This window comes from Channa argus, chromosome 8 (assembly GCF_033026475.1).
Source record: "Channa argus isolate prfri chromosome 8, Channa argus male v1.0, whole genome shotgun sequence".
NCBI classification, from domain to species: Eukaryota; Metazoa; Chordata; class Actinopteri; order Anabantiformes; family Channidae; genus Channa; species Channa argus.
The window spans coordinates 25,750,283-25,774,406 of NC_090204.1; the positions used below are offsets into that span (position 1 = coordinate 25,750,283).

At 41.5% G+C, this 24,124-nt stretch overlaps 2 protein-coding genes across 3 annotated transcripts in view; one reads left to right on the forward strand and one right to left on the reverse strand.

Moving 5' to 3' along the window:
- The first annotated feature begins 3,951 nt into the window (after positions 1-3,951).
- Positions 3,952-8,981, forward strand: LOC137131252 (forkhead box C1-A-like). Its single transcript, XM_067512264.1, has one exon. It carries the CDS (start codon positions 4,229-4,231, stop codon positions 5,648-5,650), a length of 1,422 nt encoding a protein of 473 aa, XP_067368365.1. The 5' UTR covers positions 3,952-4,228; the 3' UTR covers positions 5,651-8,981.
- A 246-nt stretch (positions 8,982-9,227) lies between these two features.
- The window catches only part of gmds (GDP-mannose 4,6-dehydratase), a 165,626-nt gene continuing 150,729 nt past the window's right edge, over positions 9,228-24,124 (reverse strand). Inside the window, exons 10-11 of one of the 2 annotated variants that reach the window (XM_067512265.1) lie at positions 10,616-10,684; positions 9,228-9,673 (exon numbers count right to left, since the gene is read on the reverse strand). In XM_067512265.1, coding sequence (XP_067368366.1) covers positions 9,611-9,673; positions 10,616-10,684 — 132 coding nt within the window. In that variant the 3' untranslated portion in view covers positions 9,228-9,610. The other variant, XM_067512268.1, reaches the window with a different exon arrangement.

The window sequence follows — 24,124 nt, forward strand, 5'->3', positions numbered from 1 at the left end:
TGGACATGCTGTGCATGGTCTGAAGCTTCTCGACAGCTGTTTGTAGGATTCTGATGTGTCTTCTCTTCAGTCTGTTCTGCTAATATGTCAAATCACATGCAGATGAGGACAGATGGATGCATCACGGGCTGCTAACAGTGTCTTGCTCAAAGTGCTTCTTGAGGACACATTTTCCACAGTCCTCCTTTGGGATTCCAGAAAAGCTGTGCTTACTATGCTGTGTGGTCTTAGCTGTCTAGTTTTGGAGGGAAAGAGGAAGAATTGGAGATGTGAGACACTTTGCGGCCTTGGACGGCTTGACTCTCTTCAAACCAGTCACAGCTGGAGAACCAAACACAAGATGAATGTTTTGCACATGGATGATTGGCAGCTATTTATTTGAAAACCAGCTCTAGGTGCACATATTCGAGGTCCTGTGATATAGTGGAAACCTGTCTGCCTTTAATTACCCACTTAATATAAATACAGCAAAGTGCCTATAGAATGTTTTATAGTTCACAAGAAACAGCACAAACCAACACATATGTTCAAATGTGATGTAGTGTTGTGTTATCATCACTGAGCTGTTCGACCCTGTAAACCGAAACATGTGCTCCTAGTTTTCAATCTGTTCTCAGAGTGAGGGTGTATGTGCATCGATCTGACAGCAGGGGGCGCTGCCTCCTAACGGTACATACAAGCCCGAGGAACCTGTGGCTACAGAGAACATCCACTGATGATGATGATGATGATGATGATGAACAAACCTATACAAATAAGACAAAAACCAAATAAGTTGAGATGAATCAGCTGAAAGTTGTTGAACCTGTCTCTGCCGCTTGACTTTTTAAAATAAAATTACAGCAGCATTATTGTAAAATAATCATTAATTAACTGTCCATTGCTCAGTTAGAATACACACATCAGTGTGTTTGTTGGTCGTGATTTCGCTGTGACTCCATTTCATATATATCAATTTTTTAAAGCCTCAGCCTTGAAAACAAGAGCTAAACCATGGTCACTGCTCCAAACAAACTCTTTAAACCTTAAATCTAAATACTGATTGTTTGCTTTATTTATTTTTTGACCTAGTCTCAGTATGTGATTGTATTATTTGATTGTATATTATTCCTTTAATTCTTTTATACTTTTTACTTTGGTCAGTCTTTGCTGTTTTTTAAAAGTGATTTATAAATAAAGTCTGCTTGGCTTTATTGGATATTTCTAGTTTAGAGTTTCTGTTTAGATTATTTTTGTGAAATTTAACAAGGAAAACTCAGTGAGACTTAGATCTCCTCAGTGACAGATTCAGTCAGGTCCAGAGGAAGTTGAACAGTCGCACGTTTTGTAATTCTGCATCTGTACACAATGATGTGTCCACTTTCACTCTTAGTTTTAACTCTATAGACATTAATGCCAAAGGCTCAAATGTAATTGGACAAAGTACCATGAATATAAAGCCCTGTGTTAACACTAAATGATTACCCTGTACTGCAGCTGCTGCTTGTTTGAGGGTCTCTGTGTCCTCAGTCCGGTCTTCAGTAAGTGAGAAGCTGCTCCACTGAGGCTCTAAAAATGGGGGTGTGTCTACAAATGTCTGTAATTCCTAAACAGTTAATCCACTTCTTTTGTGAAGCCCTTACAATAAAATCTGCACTTTAATGATGTAAGATGTCACTGTTCAAATACCTCTGGACCTATCTGCCAGTTATTCACCACTTCACCCATCACTCTCAGACATACACACACAGTGCAACATGCTAACTTTGAGCTACATTCCAGTCCAGTGGAAAACAGTTTGTACTGCAGAAGTGAAAAACTAGTCTTCCCAGTCCAGAGCTGGAGAAGCTCTCTGCAATGTTTTAAACATGACACATCATGATCCAGTTGAACAAATATCAATGCCATCGTCTCGTCCCTTCAGGAGTCGCCACAGTGGTACGAGTTCCGGACATTGATTTGGCATGGGTTTTTATGCCGCAACCCTCCCATTTTATCCAAGCTCGGGACAAGCGGCCTTTGGTGGCTGAGCAGGACCACACCTGGTTGGGTGGGGTACGAAATCGCTGCCTTCTGCATCCCAACCCAATGCTCTACCCACTGTTCATAAATAAAACACTATGCTGAATGGTTTTGTAGGACACTTACTTTTATTTTAAAAAAGACTCATTGTTACCATGGTGCTGTCCACGGTCTGATGTAGGCCACACAATAGGCAAGAACCCAAAATTTGTCACAGCTTCCTCAAGCCCAGGAGTTCCTGCTTGTCCTTAGAGAAAGAGTCTTGGTGTGAAGGTGGAGAAACACAGCAGCTGTGGAAGAGAATGAAGACAAACATGAGCAAGTGAAAGGACACAGGAGACATACATCATGAGTGTCCATCTTACCTGTTGACACATGATGGTGGACCCTCCCATCAGTTTCATTTGCAGCTTTTCAGCTCCTCGAGAATCACTTTGAACTGTGTGAACCCACATGACTGAAGTAGTTATCGGGGGCCGCTGGGGGGCAGGAGAGTGTCGCACATTAAGAGGAATGACCACAGCAGCTCTGAGCAGGTTCCGTTCAAACATCAGATTCTTTATTTTAGCCAATAATATGCGAGATCCAACATCCGTGTGGTGTAGGAAATGCAGGACGGATGTCATCACGTGATGTGCTGGGTTCTGAATGTCCGAGGTGACAGAGGGGTGGAGTAGCCTTGTGAACACTAAATTATCTCTGATCGCCCCCCCCACACACACACCACCCCCCGTGAGCCCGCAGAGCTCCGGTAACACATGCAAATCACAGAACAAAGAGCAAAAAGAAAACACACAGGTGAGAAATCAACTACGTCACTGATCATCCCGCTCTTATCAGAATTTGTCATTACACTTTCCCTTCTGTTACATTTTTTAAAAATAATAATAGTAAAATAAAGAAAAGGCCTTTTTTTATTTTTCTGCGCTGTGTTTTTCTATGCAGGATGTCTCCACTCGCACAACAGGTCTGTGGGCTGTTTTAAACATTTCATTTTATTAATTTTCGTTTTGAACTATTCAACAGAATTCGATAAACAGCACTTAAATGGGAGGTAGAGCGTTTTATAAAATCTATTAAAATACTGCTGCAAGGCCTCCTCTGACACACTGGATGTCACATTTAAAATTGATTTTCTGATAGATTTCCGAGCCAATAATGTGAATTCAGAAAAAAACTCGTTTCCCTGACTTTTAAAATGACTTGAAAATAATGACTTCAGTCATGTTAAAGTACAACAGAACTGATTTGTTGTTTCATAGTGATTTAACAGAGATAACACTAACACCGCCCTTCCTTCCCATCACTGCCCTGTTAGCACCAGATCAGTGTGAAGGGCATTTGGATATCCACCAGAGAAGCTTCTCTCCCCCAGCTCGGCCAAATGATCTTAACCTTTAATTAGTTTCCACACACCTCCCAGTGGCACTGGGGGGGGGGGGTGTCTCCACTTTTTATTTCTGTCCGTCTGTTTATTCAGACGGAGCTGAAGTATTTTCACATACTGCGGCCTGTTGACTACGAGCTAAATTTGCATTGACACTCGACTAAACCTTGGGTCTAACTAGACTTTTAGTTATGCCAAAACGTTTAATAAAATAAATGTGAGCCTAATTTAATAAAAATAAATAATAAGTTTCATATTTGTTGTTCGTTGGAGAGCAGCTTTCAGTGACAGGCCCACGTTTTGGATTAGTTCAAAAAGAAAAAGTCCAACTCACTTCATTCTTTAAAGGAGGACCTTATTTGGTTTGATTTTCGAGCTCTTAAATTACAAATGATTTGATTTTGAAGGTCTCATTAAATAAAGCTTTGAGCAGTGTGGGCACACCCTGAAGAGCATTTTAATAAGTCTATGTCTGACAGAAAGAAGGTGGAGGAGGAGGGTGGGGGTGCAGTCGCTTTTATCGTAGCGCAGCTTTTCCACAGGTTCATTTCATCCTCCAATTGGATGATAGAGCACACATTCGGGGAGGAGCAGGCCGAGCAGCCAAAAGGGAGGAAAAATGTGCAGGGTAAAAAAAACGCTGCTCGCTGTGTAGACTCGCGCTCCTCCAGCTTTACTTTTAACCGCCTTAGCTTCCCAGATGTTCACTGCAGCAGCGTGAGCTTTGTCCGCTTCACCGAGACGAGCTGTGGCTTCTTACAGAAGGAAGAGAACTTTAACAACAAGGGGAGCACACGCAAGAGCTGGGACACTTTCTGGAACTTTTACGCATAGCGCAGGATGCAGGCGCGCTACCCTGTCTCCAGCCCCAACTCCTTGGGAGTCGTTCCGTACATCAGCAGCGAACAGAGCTACTACCGGGCCGGCGGTGGATACACCGGGATGCCTGCGCCCATGAGCATGTACTCACATGCGGCCCACGACCAGTACCCGACCAGCATGGCCCGGGCGTACGGACCGTACACCCCTCAGCACCAGCCTAAGGACATGGTCAAGCCCCCATATAGCTACATCGCCCTCATCACCATGGCGATCCAGAATTCACCGGAGAAGAAGATCACCCTGAACGGGATTTATCAGTTCATCATGGAGAGGTTCCCCTTCTACCGGGAGAACAAGCAGGGCTGGCAGAACAGCATACGGCACAATCTGTCCCTCAACGAGTGCTTTGTCAAGGTGCCCCGGGACGATAAGAAGCCCGGTAAAGGCAGCTACTGGACTCTGGACCCAGACTCCTACAACATGTTTGAGAACGGAAGCTTCCTGCGGCGCCGCAGGCGGTTCAAAAAGAAAGACGTGCTGAAGGAAAAGGAGGACCGGGACAGACACGGCAAGGAGCCCTCTTCCCGCACCCCGGGCCGGGACCAGGACCCGCCGGTGCAGGGCTCACAGCCGGTGCGGATCCAGGATATAAAGACTGAGAACGGCACTTCGACGCCGCCGCAGGCCGCGTCTCCAGCCCTGAGCGCCGTGCCCAAGATTGAGAGTCCTGACAGCAGCAGCAGCAGCAGTATGTCTGCGGGCAGCCCCCACAGCGTGCCCTCCACCCGCTCGCTCAGTATGGACGGAGCCGAACAGCACCACCACAGCCAGGCCCCGGCGCAGGGCTTCAGCGTGGATAACATAATGACCTCTCTGCGGGGGTCTCCGCAGGCCGAGCTCTCCCCGCCCCTCATCGCCTCCTCTCGGACAGGTATTGCTCCTTCACTGTCACTCAACTACTCTCCGAATCAGACGCCCGCGTACAGCTCGACGACCTGCAACCAGAACGTCATCTCTACGAACTCCAACGCCACCTACCACTGCAACATGCAAGCCATGAGCCTGTATGCGGGGGACAGGTCATCTGGCGCCCACCTGGCGCCGTCCACCACGGTAGACGAGGCTCTGCCCGACTACTGCATCACCACGACCACTTCGTCCCCGCTGGGACATGGAAACCTGAGCCAGGCGGGCCAGGACGGCCATCACGGCCACCAGGGTCGGCTCGCGTCTTGGTACGGGGACCTGGGCCACCTGAGCGCAGGTTACCCGGCGCAGCAGCAGAACTTCCACTCAGTGCGGGAGATGTTCGAGTCCCAGCGGATCGGTCTGAACGGCTCCCCGGTCAACGGGAATAGTAGCTGTCAGATGGCCTTTCCATCCGGCCAGTCCATCTACCGCACCTCAGGAGCTTTTGTTTATGACTGCAGCAAGTTCTGAGGGCCACAACGTGCCTATTAAATTAACAACTCTAATATATAAGTTCATTTTTTTGCATTTTTGCTCTTTTATTTACACTGCGAATGGACATAAGAGATTCTGATTTTCTGTCGAGGGGTGTTTATCAACCAAAAACACGTAAGTTTTCCTCCTTCTCACTTTGAGACTAGTTTCTGAGGATGGCTCAAATGACTTCAGACTGTAAATTATAGCCTAATATAGTAATTTATTTTTAGGAACAGGGGGTGGTTTGATGTTGAGGACCAAACACTTTTTTCCAGTTTTCTTATTGCTGCCTTAAATTGTCCCATTTCTTGTATAAAACCAGAGGGGACCATTGTAGCCTATGGTGACTTATTTTATTCATTTTGTCTGATTTGTTAGAAAAGAATATTTTGAAGGCATTACATTTTGTTTCTTTAATAAAGTGCCGTCTATTTGATTTGAACCTGACTGATTTATTAGCAGCGGTGACGCTAAAAGAAAGGAACGATTTAAAGTGAGCTTCAAAACATTTGACATTTCTTTCTATTAACCAAATGCTCTGACATTGGTGGCCCATTAAAAAAATGAAATGCCTTTTTGACAAAAGTCACATGGAGTGTGCAGCTTCAGGGATTTAATTAATTGTTTACAGTTTGGGAGAAAACACTGTCTAAAACAGAAAAACCGAAGGTTCACAGGAGCCGTTCGAGTTGTTTGTACGTAGCCAGTAATAAGCTGAGGCCCACCTGCAGCGCGAGGACTCCGGGTCCTGGAGAGAAAATGCAGGCTGTAAATAAAAACACGTGTGGTCAGATCTGACTGATGGAAGTGATATGTGATGGCTGACCGTCACAACAACGTTTATTTCAGAACTTCCCTAACGATCAGAACCAGCACCGCCCCGCCCACAGGTTCTTAGCGGCTGTTTTCTAGTTTGAAGTCAGGTGTGTTCAGCAACAGGATTTAAGATGGCGGCGATGCTGCGTGTAAATAATGTTTCATATAAAAATACAGAGAAAACAGTGGGATTCACATTTACTATATTAACTTCAGCTTTATATGAATTTGGTCCAATCTATGAGACAAAGGATTTTTCATTTAGAAATACAGCAACCAAAATACCAGACGCAACAATAAGAATTATTATTTCTAAAAACAAAAGATAAAACTAATATTGGCTACAATAATAATACTAATATAATTATTAATAATACTGACAACAGTAATAATAATAATAAAAATAATAATAATAATAATAATAATAATGTCCGTTTGGATTTTTTGGACTGTGAATATTAACTGTGTAATCACTCTTTGGCCTCGTTACCTCTGCTACGAGTGAACTGGTGAGACCTTTTCAGTGTGTGTGTGAGAATCGGTGTGGATGAGATTTTGAGTAGTCAGGCTGCGCGCGCCACAGGGGCTTAAGTGCAATAGTCCACACACAAACACACATACACACACACAGAAAGCTGCCACAAGAAGCAGCACCTGTAAACAAATGTCTGCGTGATTGATGCCGCACTCCGGAAGGACAGTTTCTCCTGCTTATGACGAGACGGGAGGAGGTGACGCGGGTCAGCGTGAAGGTGCCGCAGAGCTCGTAACCACTTTATCTAAAGCTGCTTCACTGCGTTTTAGGATAAAAACCCTACCCACAGGGGAGAAGGGCTGGTAGTAATCAGTGCAGAATATACTCTGCATCAGGTGCTTTTCACTGCAGAGATGCTCAACGTGCCAACAGGAAACACATCAGGGAGCCCGAGTGGAGCAGCTTTTAAGCTTTAGGCCCATGTCAACAACAAACTTCAGTTAACGTAATTGCTGCTCAAAGCGGCTCCGAGCTTCGTCACATTAGTGAAGTGAGTTTAATGTTAAAATTAAACAAACGGAAATACAACAAAGTGTGTGTGATCATACAGGGCCACCCCCTTACACGCTGCTCAGAGGTGTGTGTGTCACCTTTTATGATTTTGTCCGTTTTTTCTGTGAAGTCCTGCTGAGCTGCAGTAAATCCCTGATCCGGTTTAAAAAGCAACAAAAGCTTCCAGAGCCATGAAAACACGGTGCGTGTCACGGTGTGATTCAGTGTGGTGATTTATTTGAATTTAAATTTACAGTGAGGACACGTTTGTATTTGATAATGTGACAAATGTAAATGAACAGTTCGGTTCTCGTGTCCAAATTTCACTTTCAGCTAAAATCTAACTTGGTCTAAAATAAAACAATGAATGTTGCGTTTTCAGGCTCTGAGGCCTTTGAGTACTGAAGAGTGGCTTGAATAGAGAGGACTCTCAGGCCTGAACACTGCTTAATTATTTGATTTCCACATTTTTCAAACTGGGAACACTGGTTTACAGTAGACGGCTCCTAAAAAGTCAGAAAAGCGTCAGTTTCACTGCAGATCACAGACGTGTTTAGCTCTGACAGAACAAATCATGATATACTTGTCTCACCGGGACAGAGAATCTGCGGCCCCCACCGACCTTAAATCCACTGAAATGTTGCTTCTTTAAACCTGATCACGTCGTGTCTAATGGTTGAGTGCACCTGTGTAAGGCGTCGGGCTCAGGGTGTGTGTGAGCACAGCTGTTTCTCATTGGGAGCGCGCACAGATGCTGCGCAGTCTAGCACGATCACAGAGAGACTTAACCGTCTTGTAGGTGCTGACCTCAAAAACACACTAAGGACCCCCCCCCCTTCAGACCGCTCACTGAGACCTGCAGGGCTCCGAGCTCAATGTCAAACCACCTCAGAAAAACCGGCGAGACAAAGACTCAAGTCAGTTCTTAAAACTTTCCACTCGCTGCTGCTTTAAGTTCATCTCAATAATTCTTATAAATCAAATCTCATAAAATTATTAAACGCAGCTCCTTAAAATAATAAATATATACATACATAGGAATATTTTGAAGTATATGTTGCTGACAGAGACCCACAGGCCGTTCACCTGCCATGTGGTGCTGTTTAGAGGATCTCAGTACTTCCTCTGGTAACTTCCCCAAAATACTGGATTTCACTGTCTGCAGACTGCGTGACACAAAGCGGAGGAAAGACTCAGCAATGTTATTAACCAGGTTAAAAATAAAAAACTCCTACTAAATTTATTAAAATTTAATAACAACACACATTTAAATTACCGTTTAAATGTGACCTTCAATCCCAGAGATTATTAAAAGCAAGTAAGTAAAATTACTGAAATCTTTAAAAATGTTAAAGACTGTCCAAAAACGTCCAAACCACTGTAAGATGTGCCACTAAAACCCAACGACCATCACGGGGACCTGAAACCTGTAGGCAGAGCGTCCAAACAAGAGGCCTTAGAAAGAGGGTCAGTGGGCCCCGGGCCGCGGGAAAAAAACATAGGAGAGAGAGAGAGCGCACACACACAAAGACAAACACAGACACACATTTAATGCCTGCAGCGTTGTTCCTTCAGGATTTCAGTCGCTGGACTGAATAATTGATAAAATGAAAGATTGAAACAGACAAAAGGACCCGAGCATCTATCAGCTGCAAATCACCCTTGTGGATATTCACACTAACATATTTTTTTAACCACAGCTATATAACAAATAAAAAACATTAAAACTTGTAAAATGCTCAGGCTTTATTGTCACACGATTCATTGGTCATTTTAACAAACCCACAAATTCCCATTTTCCAATAAAACATAAAATCTTTCTTCTTCTGTTTACCTGTTAATTCTTCTATTTCTTCTTTTAAACTTTTAAACAAACTTAAAAAAAAAACTTAAAAACTTCTATGGACATAAATTATGACATACTAAAATATAAAAAGGTATCTCTGCGGTGTGAGACATGATACTACAACACAAACATTTAATCAATGGTTTGGACAAAGAGGAAAAGTCACCAAGGTAAAAAAAAAGCACGTGTTCTTCAGTCTTGGTCTCAGTGGCAGATCTGTGGAGTGCTAACATGTTTGGGCCCAAGTGAATGGGCTGATCCGGCCTCAGGCGTTTGGGTTTTTCTTCATTAGCTCAATGTCTGCGTCCACCATCTCCTTCACCAGCTCCTGTTGCAGAGGGACATCATGTCAGTCACACCAGCAGAAAAAGTGTGTTAATTAGAGGCAACGTGGGCATTTTAATGAGCTGAAAACCAAGAACCAAAATCATTTTTCCTTTGCACGGTATGTTTGGTGAAGATGCAGGCCCTGTGTGAAAGGTCTGTGTAACTTCATACAGACAGATTTTATGTTTGGGCATCAAGTTATTAATGCTCAGCGATGGTGATAACGCCTAAATAATGGACCACATTTGGACTCTTGTTTGCTCATGTTTTATTGAATATTTTATTCTGTTCTTTTATGGCTGCTTATCTCACAAAACCTTAGTTTTATATAAAAGTATTTTTGTTTAACAATAAAAATTATTTTCATGTATCTCTAAAAATAATTTTGACCCTTTAATTACCACAGTTAATGAACACTTCATATTGTCTAATATTCACAAGATTATTTCATAGAAATTTTGTTGCATAATGGGTGGATTGAGTTAATATCACTGAGCATCTGTTTGATTTTCACACTTTTTTCATAGCTTAATAAATAGTAGAAAAAACAAAAATTGTTTGTCACTTTCTTCCTACACACATAATTTTATTCATGTAATATTTGGTCCTTTTAAATTTGCATTTCATGTGTCTCATTTCCTTCATTAGTAATTCATCATAAAATGAAGGTGGATTATGAATTCTTAGACATAAACGACACAAAGTTGATAAAATTAGTGGAATTTCTGCTTCTGCAACAAATTTCCTTTGTTCTAAACTCACAAAAAGTGAAATTATTGTCCCACACACTCATTCTGTCCCCTCTTTTCTACTTTACAGGCCATCAAAAGAATTCCTCCACTTGTTATTAAACGCCTTTGTGATGCTTTTCTTGGCTAATTGTAACTAATTTCCATTATAATTATCATATGCTGTCACGTGTGCTTTGACCAGTGATACGCACCTCAAACATCACCTTGGGCTTCCACCCCAGCTTCTGAAATGCTTTTGTGCTGTCACCTTGCAGGTAGTCCTGTTAAAAAGAAAGAGTGGAGACAAACACGTGTGGTAAGGAGGAGGACAACCATGTGTCTGCCTGATATTATGACATAATGAGATCCTACAAACTTGACGTCTTCTCTCTTTTTCTTTAACACACAAACGCACACACTCCTCTCTTGGGAAGAGAAGCCGTAGAGTCTTGCTACCCATCAATCCTCACTCTCGGGTCCCCACCACCGACCTGTCCGGACAGCCCCCGTCAGTGCCACAGCATGATGAATTGTGGGACTCTGGTGGCCTCCCCACCTCCCTTGCGATCCTCTTACTCATTTTCCCCCTATTGTTTTTTGCGCTGGGTTCAGGATCCAGTGAGACCACCAGGAGACTGAAACACAACATGGTCCCTGAACATCCTCTGTGTTTTTGAAGCCTTCGGTCTTTTTCACTTTGGCTCCTTCTCCGACTTCTATTTCTGTTCTGGTGGGAGCATTTCCATCTTTCATGCTTCAGTTGTACGCCTAGACTTCTAGAGGACTATTAAACCTTTCTAATGGATCTAGGTTTTATTAACGGACTTTTAGGGCTGCCACGAATATCCACAGGTACTGCCAAATCAACCAAAACTCAAATCCTGAATCTGCTGCTGTTATAACTTGATCTCTTATGGTTTAAGGCTTTCAGGCAAATTTTGGGACCTGATGTTGATCAATGAGGCTTATCTCACGGTCGGCGTTCCAGTTCATCGCAAAGGTGTTGAGCGGGGCTGAGGTCAGGAGGAAAAGTCAAGTTCTTCCACATCAAACCAGGAAACCTATTCCTTTATGGACCTGGCCACCATCACTTTCAAACAGGAAACTATTTTTTTTGGGCAAACGTTATTATGTAAATCATTCCCCTTAATTAAAAGTACAAGGCAACCCAAACTAGAGACAGCCCAGCAGAGAGCGGTGTTTTTATCTTAACGAGTACCTTCTGAAAACGTCTTCTGGGGGCGATCGTATTAAAGAGGATCTAAGTGCCAAGCTCACAGGAGTACTGGCACAAATTATCTTTTTATAGAGCTGAGGCCCACATTTCTGATTACACACAATGAACAAGTTCCGTTTGATATGACTGGGCTACAGCTGAAAACCTGGTTCAGTTCTGGGTGAGCAGCCGTTTTATTTTTAACTCCATGTGGTTTGCACAGCCCTGCAGATGAAAGCTCAGACCCGTTTTCTCCTTCAAACAGCTCCTTCTCATGTACATTACTCACATCAATTTTTGGCTCTGAAGTCTCAGTTGGAATCATTTTTAGACTAATTACCTGCAGCAAAGAGACATAATTCTACACAGGGCTGTAATTATTATAGGGCAACTTACTCCACCTTTTTCATAATTATATGGATATATATATTACTTGAGCATAAAAAGATCATCAGCACACCACCTCGCAAAAGCTGCTCTGCGTATTACAAATATTCCTGATTTAAAATCAGGTAAAGCTGTCACAGGGAGGCTTTCGTCCTTTAGTGATTGATGACTGAATGAGTCACAGCTGAGACGAGCCTGTCAGAGCCAGATGCCAAAGAAAAGGAAGTGGAAAATTATAAGGAAGGTGATATGCTGCACACCTGTAAAATTCCCTGAAGTTGCCTATTGTTTAGTTGTTCTCTGCACTTTGGGCGCATTATGAGAAAATGGGGCCCTGGACTGCCCCTCACACACACAAACAAACAAACACACACTTTCTCCGTCGTCTTTTTGTTTGTGCTTGCGGTAATTTTAGATTTGTTTTTGGAAGTTTTGTGACTTTTTACTAATTTCATGTCCATTTTTGGACATTTGATGAAGCCTTCAATAATATTTTATTTTATTCATTTTGTGCCTTTTTTTTTTTTTTTTGCATTTTGACTTTTGTTTTGTATGTTTTTGATCATTTTGTGTCTTTTTAGGTTGAGGGTTGTTCAATGTGGTCATCCTTTATATTTGAACCAATTTGAACAATTGCCTTGACCTTTTGGGCTGTTCAGAAATCCATCCATGGTCTGACTACATATGTAAAGTGAATTGAGTGAAGTAAATTCTAAGCTGTGGTGCCGGCGAGATCAACAATCTTACTGAGGCTCAGGTCACTTTAGGGTCTAATGCGAACCTTTGTCAATAGCATCGACTACTCTCTCACAATCTGCTGCAGCCCGACTTTAATTCTCTTTAACTGAAGCCAACAAAAATTAAACAATGGAAGTAGTGAAGCCATTATTTTTGCAGTGAGTTGTCACTCTGATGTTAGCATGAACAGGCTGCAAACTGCAGCATTGTTCTTACTGTCTATATTCTATGAGTTCTAAATTAGTAACAGCCAAATAGCCACATGATAAAATTTATTTGATTAAAGAGTAATGCTACATTACCTTAAAAGCTCAGATAAAGCCAAAGTCAATCCTGTTTCCTGAAAATCCTGTTTCTACATAACTGCAACCACAAAACTGTCAAAAGTCATTTTTTGTCAAAAGTCATATTTTCACTCAAAACATCAGGGAAATCTTTCTCTAATTATGTTTACTTGGTTAATTTTGGAGAAAACTTGTAAATGATCTGCACTTACAGTATGTATTTATACATTTTCTATTTTATTCACAATCAAAGTGTTTTAAGTTGATTCTAAAGTACATACACACACACACACACACACACACACACACACACACACACACACACACACACAGACAACAGCAGCTGCTATGTGAGGTGTTTGCCTGACCACAAGAAGAAACTTTCACATATGAACAGTAGGAGATGGAGGCCAAACAAGCCGGGACTGGTGTGTTTTCCTAATTAAACACAACTCATCTTATTCGTAAGGATTTAAAACAAAGTTTTAAAGATTGAAAAAATGTTTAAACAATTTAAAATCATGAAGACATAGACCGGACTTTAACCCTTTAAATTCCACACTAAGAAATACATTAGCAAAAAAATATTTATAAGTGAAATTATGTTGCTGCCTATTCATTTAGCATTATTTCAGGTTTTATTTGTCAGATTACCCAATCAGGAGGCAGATATGCCAATCAACCAGCTGGTTGAGCTGCCAATTTAGGGCACAAAATGAGAAATTAACCTTGAGCGAGGCTGTTTAAACTTCCTCCTTACAGTGGCAGCTCAACCGACCTTCTGTCAAATCATAGATATATATTTTATTGTCTGATTTATGCCCATCAACGAAAATATGATTTTTAGGATGTCTAGAAATTATATCTGAAAAGATTTATTTACCTCAACTTTCACATATATTCCTTGTCATTTCTAAAGAGTCGCAGCAATGAATCACTTACGTTTTTTTTTTTAAAAACAAGTTTCAGATAATATTTCTTCACAGCATTGCCGCCCAGTGGATATAATCGATGTTACATACACTACTCAATCAGGTGAATGAGGACAAAAGATAGGTTTTAAGAGTTTTTACACAGCAGAAAAGCAGCAAAAAAGCTAAACCCCGCGGTTACAATGCCACTTAAAGGGTTAAGGAATTGTATCACTGGGTGGTGAATATAACGACAGTTGTTAGTGAAGGTAATAGCTCAATTTAAACTGTAAATTGATTTTAAAATGGCCACTAGTGACTAGATGGTTTCGGTACATTTTCTAGAATAGTTTTCCAGTATTCCCTGAAATCTCCCATCCTCGGGACGTATCTGGCTGTCATGTAACACCTACCAACCCTGCTCCCCTGGGAGTGGCTGCCGTGGTGCAGATACAACTCCTGCTCCACTCCCTGTAACAGGAGACTTGAGGGGCTAGAAACCTACTGAGCAGTTCCTCTTTAACCCTTGAATTGAGCCAAATTCTTCAGTAGAATAAAATGAATTAGTCAAAGTAAGGTATTCCAAAAACATCCAGAACTTTCAACAATACAGAGCTTTAGCAGAAGCTAAGAAGAGTTGTGCCTCTGAAATCTCTACGTTATTTTGTCAGAAGAACATCTGCTAAAATCAGACTCTAGACTGCTAAGTTGGCCTTCTTAGCACACAACCACACAGTTCAGCATCCATGAAGTTAATCCAGAGCCTGGTCTTTCTCAACCAGTATTTCTACAGGTGACAGACAATCTCACCCTCACCAATCCATGTGCAGAAAGCAGCTCAGTGGAAAAAAAGCAGCTTCCATACTGCTAACAAGAGCGTACTGCGGCCAAGTGAACTCACCCCAAACGGAGCATGTAGCGAATAATTCAACATGAACTACTAACAGATGGGGGCACAATATAATCTTCATATGGATCCGATTTGGAAACAAACCCAACATTTTGGTACATCCTGTTTAAAGCAGCATTCTGCCCGTGTCTGAAAATATGAACCAGGGATAAAATGTGCCTCTCATCTTGTGACATGTTTTAGAGAATTAATGACAATTAGCACATCTGAGACAGTGTTGGTCTCAGACCACAAATGTTTTCAAGGAGACGGTGACAAATAAATATGAAGTCAAAGTTCCAAGTAACCCCTCATTTTTAGGTTCAGTCTAGTGCCCACAGTGGCCGAAGGCCAAACGCCAGGTTGGTGTTTCGTGGCCCTAACAGGTGCTTATCCCCGTTGACCCTCTAAGATGGTTGGTTGTGACTTATAGACAGATGAACTGGTTAACCTCTAAAGAGAGAATATGTTCACAGACCTCAAACAATCTGGTGTCTACTTTTGAACTGGACAATTAAAAAAATGGTCTTGTTATTTCAAAGAAGACAAAATAAAGTTTATTTTGATTTCTCAAAAGTAAGTGCAACAGCGGTGAACTTGTATTGGACGGTAATTACTGACAATACAATCTAGAGCATCAACACTCAACATCACAACTTCCAGAAATGCTCTTCTTCATTCCCATCTCTCTCTCCTCACCTTTTCTTGACACACATGAGAAGCCATAAAAAAGAAATCCTTAAAAATGTAAAAGTGAGAGACAAATAGAGTGCGACCATGGTCCATAAAGCACAAAGGCAGTAAGAGGCACTCAGACCAGGCATTTAACGCAAAGGAATTCTGGAATCACTGCAAAGCCTTTCAATAAATCACATGGCACACCAGGGCTGACCCTAAAACACACAAGGCCACAAACAGATACGTGTAGCAGCGTTTGAATGCACAAATGCAAGCACCTACAGCAGCTGAATGTGAGGACAGGTAAACAGAATGCAATATGCCCATAAAGTGCATTTATTTTTCTTCTTACTGGAAACCACCCACTTACAGAACGCAGATCAAACGTTCTCATAAAAGCAACTCTGTTCCCTCTCTTCTCGTTCTCTCTCTCTCTCTCTGAGGGTTGCATGCTGGGAGACTATAATGTGGTTTGGGAAGTCCAGTAGCGTCTCTGGTATTTGTACAGTAGTGGACATGAGGCTGTGAATACAGAGACTTCAAAGAAAATCAGATAAAGCAGTTGAGAACGCTGTGAGAGTCTGGAGCCCACGGTCTCCGTGTCCCCAGCAGACCCAGATGTTCTGACCAGACCCAGATGTTCTGACCTTTGAACTTGCTGGAGGTTTGGATGGAAGAACTCAAACCCAACGCTAGGCTTTTTATACCCAGGATGAGCTGAACTATTGTGAGGAGGAAAGTGAGGAGGGAGGGGTGAATCAGGAGCCTTATTAATGTGCTTGTCGAAGGTCATCTTAAAATTAGGAATTGTACTGCAATACCGTAAACCTTGTACAACCTGCTTTGGCAAAAATGTACTTCAAAGCCATAATCTGAATTGGACCTTTCCTGGAGAAAACTGATTTTTTTCCTTGTTTTTTGGATAAACTAGTGACTGCCTATCCTAGGTGAAGCAACGGGTGTAATAGTAGACATGTGAAACCTGTGATGACTGAAAAAGTAAAAAATATTGACAACCGGTTTAGTTTTTTACATTATGTTTTATTCTTCTTTCTTGCAGGAACTAAATGCAATCAAAGCAAAATACTGCATTTTACTGCAGTCTTTATTGCGTTCCCTTGAATCCATTATGCTTTGACAACACAAATGTATTTCATATACATATGTCAACCATAATTGACAGTTTGTATGTTCACTGAATTGAACTGAGACATTTTGTACTAAATGATGTTAGAATCTGTCTGTAAAGATGTTATATCATATAATGTATATTTGTAACCAGTGCAATTTGGAAACGGAAGCTTTCTCTTATTTCCTCAAATGAAAATCTTGTTAAAAAAAAGGCAGTAAAGAAAACAAGAACAAATGGGCTGATGGGGGAACTCTCACTATCAGGTCACATTACAACTAACATCTGCAACCACAACATCAGTACACACTTTATTCACACAGGTTATTCATGGAAGAGATAGGAATTAACATATTCCTACTGAAATAATAACAGTTGTTTACCTTGGATTCATAATTTACTGCACTAGCTATTGCTGGCATCTGTCACTTATTCTGCTTCGTAAGACTTGTGGGCATCCAGTAGCATTTGATTCCTGGGTGGTTTATGGAGATGGACAGAACACAATATAATCAGTCCACGCAGGAGTCTGTCAAATAACATTACAGGTGCACTTTGGTCCAGTCCGTGCCATACATGGTGGCCAAAGCGAAGTATCACATCATTTGGTGACGATGGTGAAAACCCTCTGTATTGTATATTTAAGTTCTGAGGGGTTTAGTTTTCATTTGGAACCTTATAATTTAACTGTGTTCCCATGGCAACACAATTTAGTGTCCTTATGTTTATGTTTTCAACCAGCCAATAAAGCATCAGTGAAGAAAATGTAAATGAGTTGTGAATTACTGTGTCTCTAGGAATCCAAGACAGTTATTAGCCACTCCCAGCCAGACGTCAAAGGTCAGTTCCAGTGTGTGTGAGAGCCAGTAAGAGCGAGCGCTGTGTGAGTTATAGCTCAGGTTTCCTGCCCCAGCTCCCCGTGCAGCTTGGCCTGTACACAATGTGTTAAGTGACCTCTAAGGGGTGGCCCTGTCACCCTGACGAGTACAAGCACTGCACACACATACACACACAGAAACACAGACATGTATTGTAGCGTAAAATCTTAGAAGAGTCAACATTTCACTGTGCAAAAAGGTCTGACGTCAGACAACACATACACCAAAAGAAAAACAACAGGAAACAATTGGCAGAAAGGCAGGAAAGCATGATTCTCCACAGGAAAACAGTGAAAGTCACAACACGACATCACAAACTGTCACTTCACGTCATCTCCTCGCCTCCTTTGCCCTTCTCTCTCTCCTCTGGGCTCCTCTGCGTTGATTGCTCTGCATCAGTGCTCATTAAAATTCCATGGGATCTGTGTGATAAATATTTACGTGGCTGAGGACACACTCCATACACACTTCACACACACTCCAAACACACTCAGGCGGCTGGATATGATTGTCGATAGTGTTAAGTGCCCAGAGGCTCTGGCAGCACTTTGGAGAAAGATACGCGGTTTGCCAGGTAGTTGTATACGTGAGGCGTTTACTATCAAGATAACAAGAGGAGGACATCGATTAATGGGCGTTAATTGAGGTTACATTTGCGTTTCTGTGTGTGTCCAGGTCCAGGGATAATCTTTTAATGTGCGAAGTTTATGGAAATGAACAGGAAAATCTCGCACATTAACACATCTGGATATAAACACATTTGCAGACGCACGCACACACACACACACACACACACACACACACACGATGTAACCACAGTGGAGCTGGACTCTTCACTACTGTTCCACAGAACTGTTGCCGAGCCCTCATCCCCCCTCCCCCTGTATTCTATTATTCCTGTGGATGGGAAACGGATCATAATTCCTGGAGTCAGCAGAAAGTTGCAGACTGTGAGAGTGAGAGACGGGGGAGAGGGAGAGAGAGAGAGAGAGGGGGAAAAACAAGTGAGGGGGCTCAGGTGACTGTTCACTTCCACTGAGGGCAAATTAAAACTGAGCAGTTAAGTCCTTTCCAGTGAAAAGTGAATGTGTGTTTAGTCTGTTTGTGGGTTTGTATAATAAAGTTTGCTGAAGTAACTCTTTGTGTGACACAGCCTCCATCTGTGTGTGTGTGTGTTGAGCTTTTCGATCAGCCTCTGGGTGTTTCATATTTCAGGAGACATCAAAAGCGAAGATAATTTCCCCTTCTTTAAACAACATTCTTTACCATCACATTACAAAAAGAAAACCAGATACACAGAGAAGCAGAGGAAAACGTCATTCAGTCTTATCTTAATTGTTGTGTAATCTCAGTAAAGCACTGAGGGGCCTGTCTATGCTCTGACACCCAGCCTCAGATGATTATTGTTAAATGGCTTAATGTGTTGTCTAGTTTTCCCATCTGGCATTTACTTCTGTGTACAAAAACAACATTTTGCACATGAGCAAATTTTTCTAATATTGATAGGCAGCAGGCAAATGTCCCATCTCTGTATGTATGTATGTATCTCTGTACCCTCTGTGTATGAGGGTCAAATACAAGGTTCGCTGCCGTAAAAAGCCAAATATGTTGTTTTTTATTGCCTTTCAATATGATGCAAACAGTCAAAAAGTGACTCTAAATCAGCTGCACAATGACTAAAGTTAAATTAGGGTAAAGGCAAGAACCTTCAGTGCTTTTGAGATTATAAGAAAGAAAGAAATCAAGTTGTTCTTTTACAAATCATAAAATGCCCAATTGTAAAAGTGTTATTTCACAGTTCAGTATTGAACACAGTAGGTAGCTTGTTCCTTGCACAGCTCCACATTATGGGTTCAACCTGTTGAGTGTTTTTTAAGTTTATAACTTTGAGCAAAAGTATTTTGTAGGGTTTTAGCCATTGTTTCCAATTTCTGTTTTTTCCCACCAAAGTAACGGCTGAGAACATCTGCTACAACTAACTCCAGCAGTTAAAGAAAAGTCTGCCAGATGATCAGCAGATAAAAAAATTAACAGCTGGAGCAATATATGTAAACTACCTTATTAGAGTATAAAACTGAAAGTGAGCGCACCTGAAATGTTGGCACAATTCATGGGACCCACCCAATTCTAGCAAGTATGGCAATTGATCGTTGAGTCATAACATCACTGCTCACCGTTGTTTACTCTTCCCAGAAGTTTTGGGTAACCTGAAGCTTTTAAACATGAGTTTCTTAACCTGTCTGTCTCCTTTCAAGATCTCAGCAAGTTTTTTTGTGAGTTGGCAAGATGATTAACTACCAACACTGCAACTGTAAAACCCATGATTTACCACAACTGACTTCCCCTTTAAGGCGTTAGTACCAAAATGTCTAAGTCCTCTGGCCCTGACCCTATAGTCGCTATCACGTGTAAAATCTATGCTCAGCCAACCAATAGTCCTCATACACAAACACACACACAACTTACACAGGCTCCCACATGTTTTGGTGCAACTGACAAACGTGTGAAGAGTGCACAAACACAAAGGTTGGATGTGATAAACGTGGTCTAATTCAGGCTGTGGCTGTGATGGAGTTAGAAATCTGCAGCTGGAAACACACTATTTTTTTGTCTCAGCTCAGCTGCTCTCTGAACACTAATGTACAGCCGTTCTTCTCCGACTCCCACCAGCCACTGTTGACTGTCTGCTCTCTCACTGGATTTGCTCAGAAACTAAAAGGAAGGAGGAAGGACTACAGTAAGATACCTAGTCTTACAGGATCGCATCCAAAAACCTTAAGCAGTCAGGGAGTTAAGAGAAGCAGCAGATAAATAATTTAGCATCTCTGAGAACCTGAGTTTCATTTCTAAAACATTGATTTTTATTTTTATTTTTAAGTGTTTAAGTCAAAGTATTTTCTGAAGCATTTCTTCAAAAGCTCTAACCTCAGTCTGTGAAAATCCTGGGGAAGTATTTAAAACAAGCAATTCTAAAGTTTAATTAACATTTTAGCTCAAAGAAACACTAAAGACTCAGTATTGGATATACTGTATTCATTTAAAACATAAGTTGATAATATACAGAGAAAGACCAGATTAGATGAGATTCAAAATTTAATTTAATACAATTCTGAGATCTCTGTCTACAAGATCTTTGGTGCCAAATGACTAGATTCTACAAAAAAACATCTTTCCTGAAGGAGCTTATATGAGCTGTTCTGGATAACCTAAAAACCTCCCTGTAAACTGTTTTCCAAGGGGCTATTTCTGTGGTAGAAAGCACTTCCACTGATATTGTTACACAGTCATGAATTTAGTATCTTATTGAAATAAAGCAAAAAACATCTGGAATAGACAAAGTGAGGAAAGAAAGGCAAGCAGGAGAAACAGGGAGGCTTGACTGGGCATGCCCAGTGGTCCCGGTCACCGGATGTCACATCACTTCTTGTGTCTATCCTGCATCTACGGCGTGGGGGGGAGAGAGAAGGAAAAAGGGGGGGGAGAGGACATATGGAGAGGACGAGGGAACAGTCTCTTATAGGCTACATCTCCTCCAGAATGGTGCTTCCTCTCCGAGCAGCATTCCTCAACTTATCAGCCCCAATAATCTGCCGTTCTCATCGTGCCCAAACAGGGAGAGCCAGAGCCTGACAGTGTGAGTGTGTTTGTGTGTGTGTGAGAGAGAGAGCAAAAAGTCACTCGCTCGCTCTCAGACAAACACACACTCCAACTGTCTCTCTCTACGTCTATTGGCTGGTGATAGAGTGATAAGGCTGAGAGAAAAACAGAACTCTCTGCCACTCAAAGGAAGTCTACGTCCTGCACACTGAGCATGCTAAAGACTCTTTAGTTAAAGGAATTAAATACATTTAATAAATACTTTATTAAAGTATATTTGGACTATTTGGATGTCGAATTCCAGTGTCCAGTGGGAAATAGAAAACCTTTTCCTGCACTACATTAATGACAGTTGTAATTACGTCTTACTTTGCAGATTAAGATGTTTTATACTAAACACAAATTTGTCTATAAATTATGGTTTCATTGTTATAGCTTTCCTTAACAATGGTTTACCAAGTAGCAAAAGAACAAATACTATATTATTCAGTTTCATATTCTCACATCTTTGTCACTCTGCACTTCAAGGAAGAAAACCAAAACACAAGTAAACACAACTATATTAGCTAACATGGCACACTTCACAGAAACCCTACGAAACCTGAGCCCTCTCAACATTTGTTAGCTAATTAAATATGAAGGAATTTTCTCTACAAACTTCATTAAAATACCACTTAAACTTGAATAATAATAATAATAATACATATTTCAGTGGGGAGCAGGTGTGTAGACACACAGCCTAGCATCCATCATTTTTTTTCTTTCCTCGTTAACAGTGTTTTTATGTTCTGCTTTGTATTTTGCTTGTTTCACCTACTGTATTATATACATATTTATGGTTAAATGCTGCAAGAACTTGAGTGATGTCATTTGCACATGGTAATACAATTGCAAGTAGGGGGGTTGGATGGTGCAAATATAAAGTGATTAGTTGTCATGTGATTAGCTTTACCCAAGCAAGCACTTTGATCAGGTTAGAGAAGATCATGGTTGTTGTGCTGTCACTATATTGCAAATATAAGCACAAAAAGTTAAATTACATTGTAGACAAATGATGATCTTGGACTGCAAGATTTCATACGGCAGAAAATAAAAACGTTTACTTGGAACATTTTACATTTGTAGCTTACCATTTATGTAAATTAACATGTCCACATCAAGTTTCAACATTCCTGCAGTAACATTTCTTACAAAAACATATCTGCAGCTGCAGTTTAATTGCTTATGAATGTAATCTTTACAAGAAGGCGGAGAAAATAACAGTCAGTGAAAATAAAAATATGAAGGTGGATTACTAGTTGTTAATTGTATTACTGATTGCTTGTTTACAGACTGATTCCCAGCTGAACCATGGTAATTGCCACTGCACACACTTGTGGTTTTATTGTGTAATAGAAGACTTTTAGCAACATTTGTTCACTTTCAGTTTTACCCTACAGTGCTTTTGTGAATGTGTGTTGTTGTTAACTTGTTGTCTTAAATCCAACTTCTCTGACTACTTGTGTCTATAGCTCCTTAAATTTTTTTCCAAGTTTGATATCGCAGTATAAACATGCTTTAGTTGGGACACTTGATATACACAATAGAATCAGTGGCCAGAGCTATTATGACCAAAGTTTCAATAAACTGCAGTTTGCAGGATTTTTATTTAGATTGGGATACTTTTGCATGTTAGTGTGGCTAGTTTTACTCATTTTTGGGATTTAATCAATTGGGTCAAGCACAGCAGTGAGGAGAGGGGTGCGAGGGAATAGAGAGTGACAGATAAGTGAGCTCAGAGGATGACTGAGTGAAAATGAAGAATAAATTGAGCGAAAGAGAGAGAGATTGAAAAAGAGGAAAAGTAATGCAGCAGAGCAGCCGAAGGGTTACAGGAATGTGGGGGCTCTTAGGTCCAGGAGGGTTTAAAACTGTCTGTGTGTAAGAAAGAGAAACATATGTGTGAAGACGGAGGCGACTAAAAAGGGCAGCATGATATTAACAGTTCGATGTCACGTTGCAGGATTTTTGTTTACGGCACGTTCCGGCATGCTTTTATTTTGAAGCATTTCCTGTATTCTGTTATTATTCGGGGGGAATTGTACCTCTACCTGGCAGAGCCGGGTTGTTTACAGTGGGACACTGAGTGAGTCGGGGGCTCAAGTGGAGTGGAGTCGGATGTGGTTCACACATTCCACCAGAGATTCAGATTACACTGCAGGAAACACCGGCCCTGTGAGACACACACTGCTTGACTCACTGATTTATAAACACACCTCTCTATGGGACACACACAGACATGCATTTAAAAAAAAACACTTCAGCCACTTTGTCTAAGCCAACGCTACACCTCCATCCCTTACTCACTTTCCTCCTTTCCTTTCCTTCCTTCCTGCCTTTCCTGTAATTCTCAGACTCTCAAATCTTAGCTTCGCTCCTGTTTTCTGCATCGGTCTCCACTTACAATAAAGACCCGCAGATTGGAGCAGCACCTGTCTTTAACTCGGGTTTTCTCAGGCTCTAATCCACAATTTCAAAATAGAACAATTTCAAAAACACTGACAAACGAAATAATTTCCTATTTGTCCCCTTATTCTACATCAGCTACATTTACACTCACTTGAAATAACAACCCAACCTCAATCACCATAAAGTGCTCATTGTGACACAGATTTTCTCTGTCTCTATGCATAGTTCCAGTCCCAACCAAGACTATGTCTGAAAAGCTGCCCACAATCTCCGGAGTCCCAAGAAGCCTGTGCATCTCAGTCTGGTGGCCAAGTTCCCTGGATCTGCACAGCAGAGCATTGTGGGTAATCAAGCCCAGCTGAGACTGGGGGATAAAGACGAAGACTGACATACCTCACCCTTCTCTCCTTCACCTTGTCAACATGACTCCCTCTCCCCCTTTTCCTTCCTCCCAGTCTGGCAGGTTTCTCTCATCAGGCCCTGTCCAGAGTAAGGCTGGCTGACCCTGGAGGAATCCTGGTTCTCAGTCCTCGGTGCTGCCTGCTATCCCTGGGGCAGACCACAGC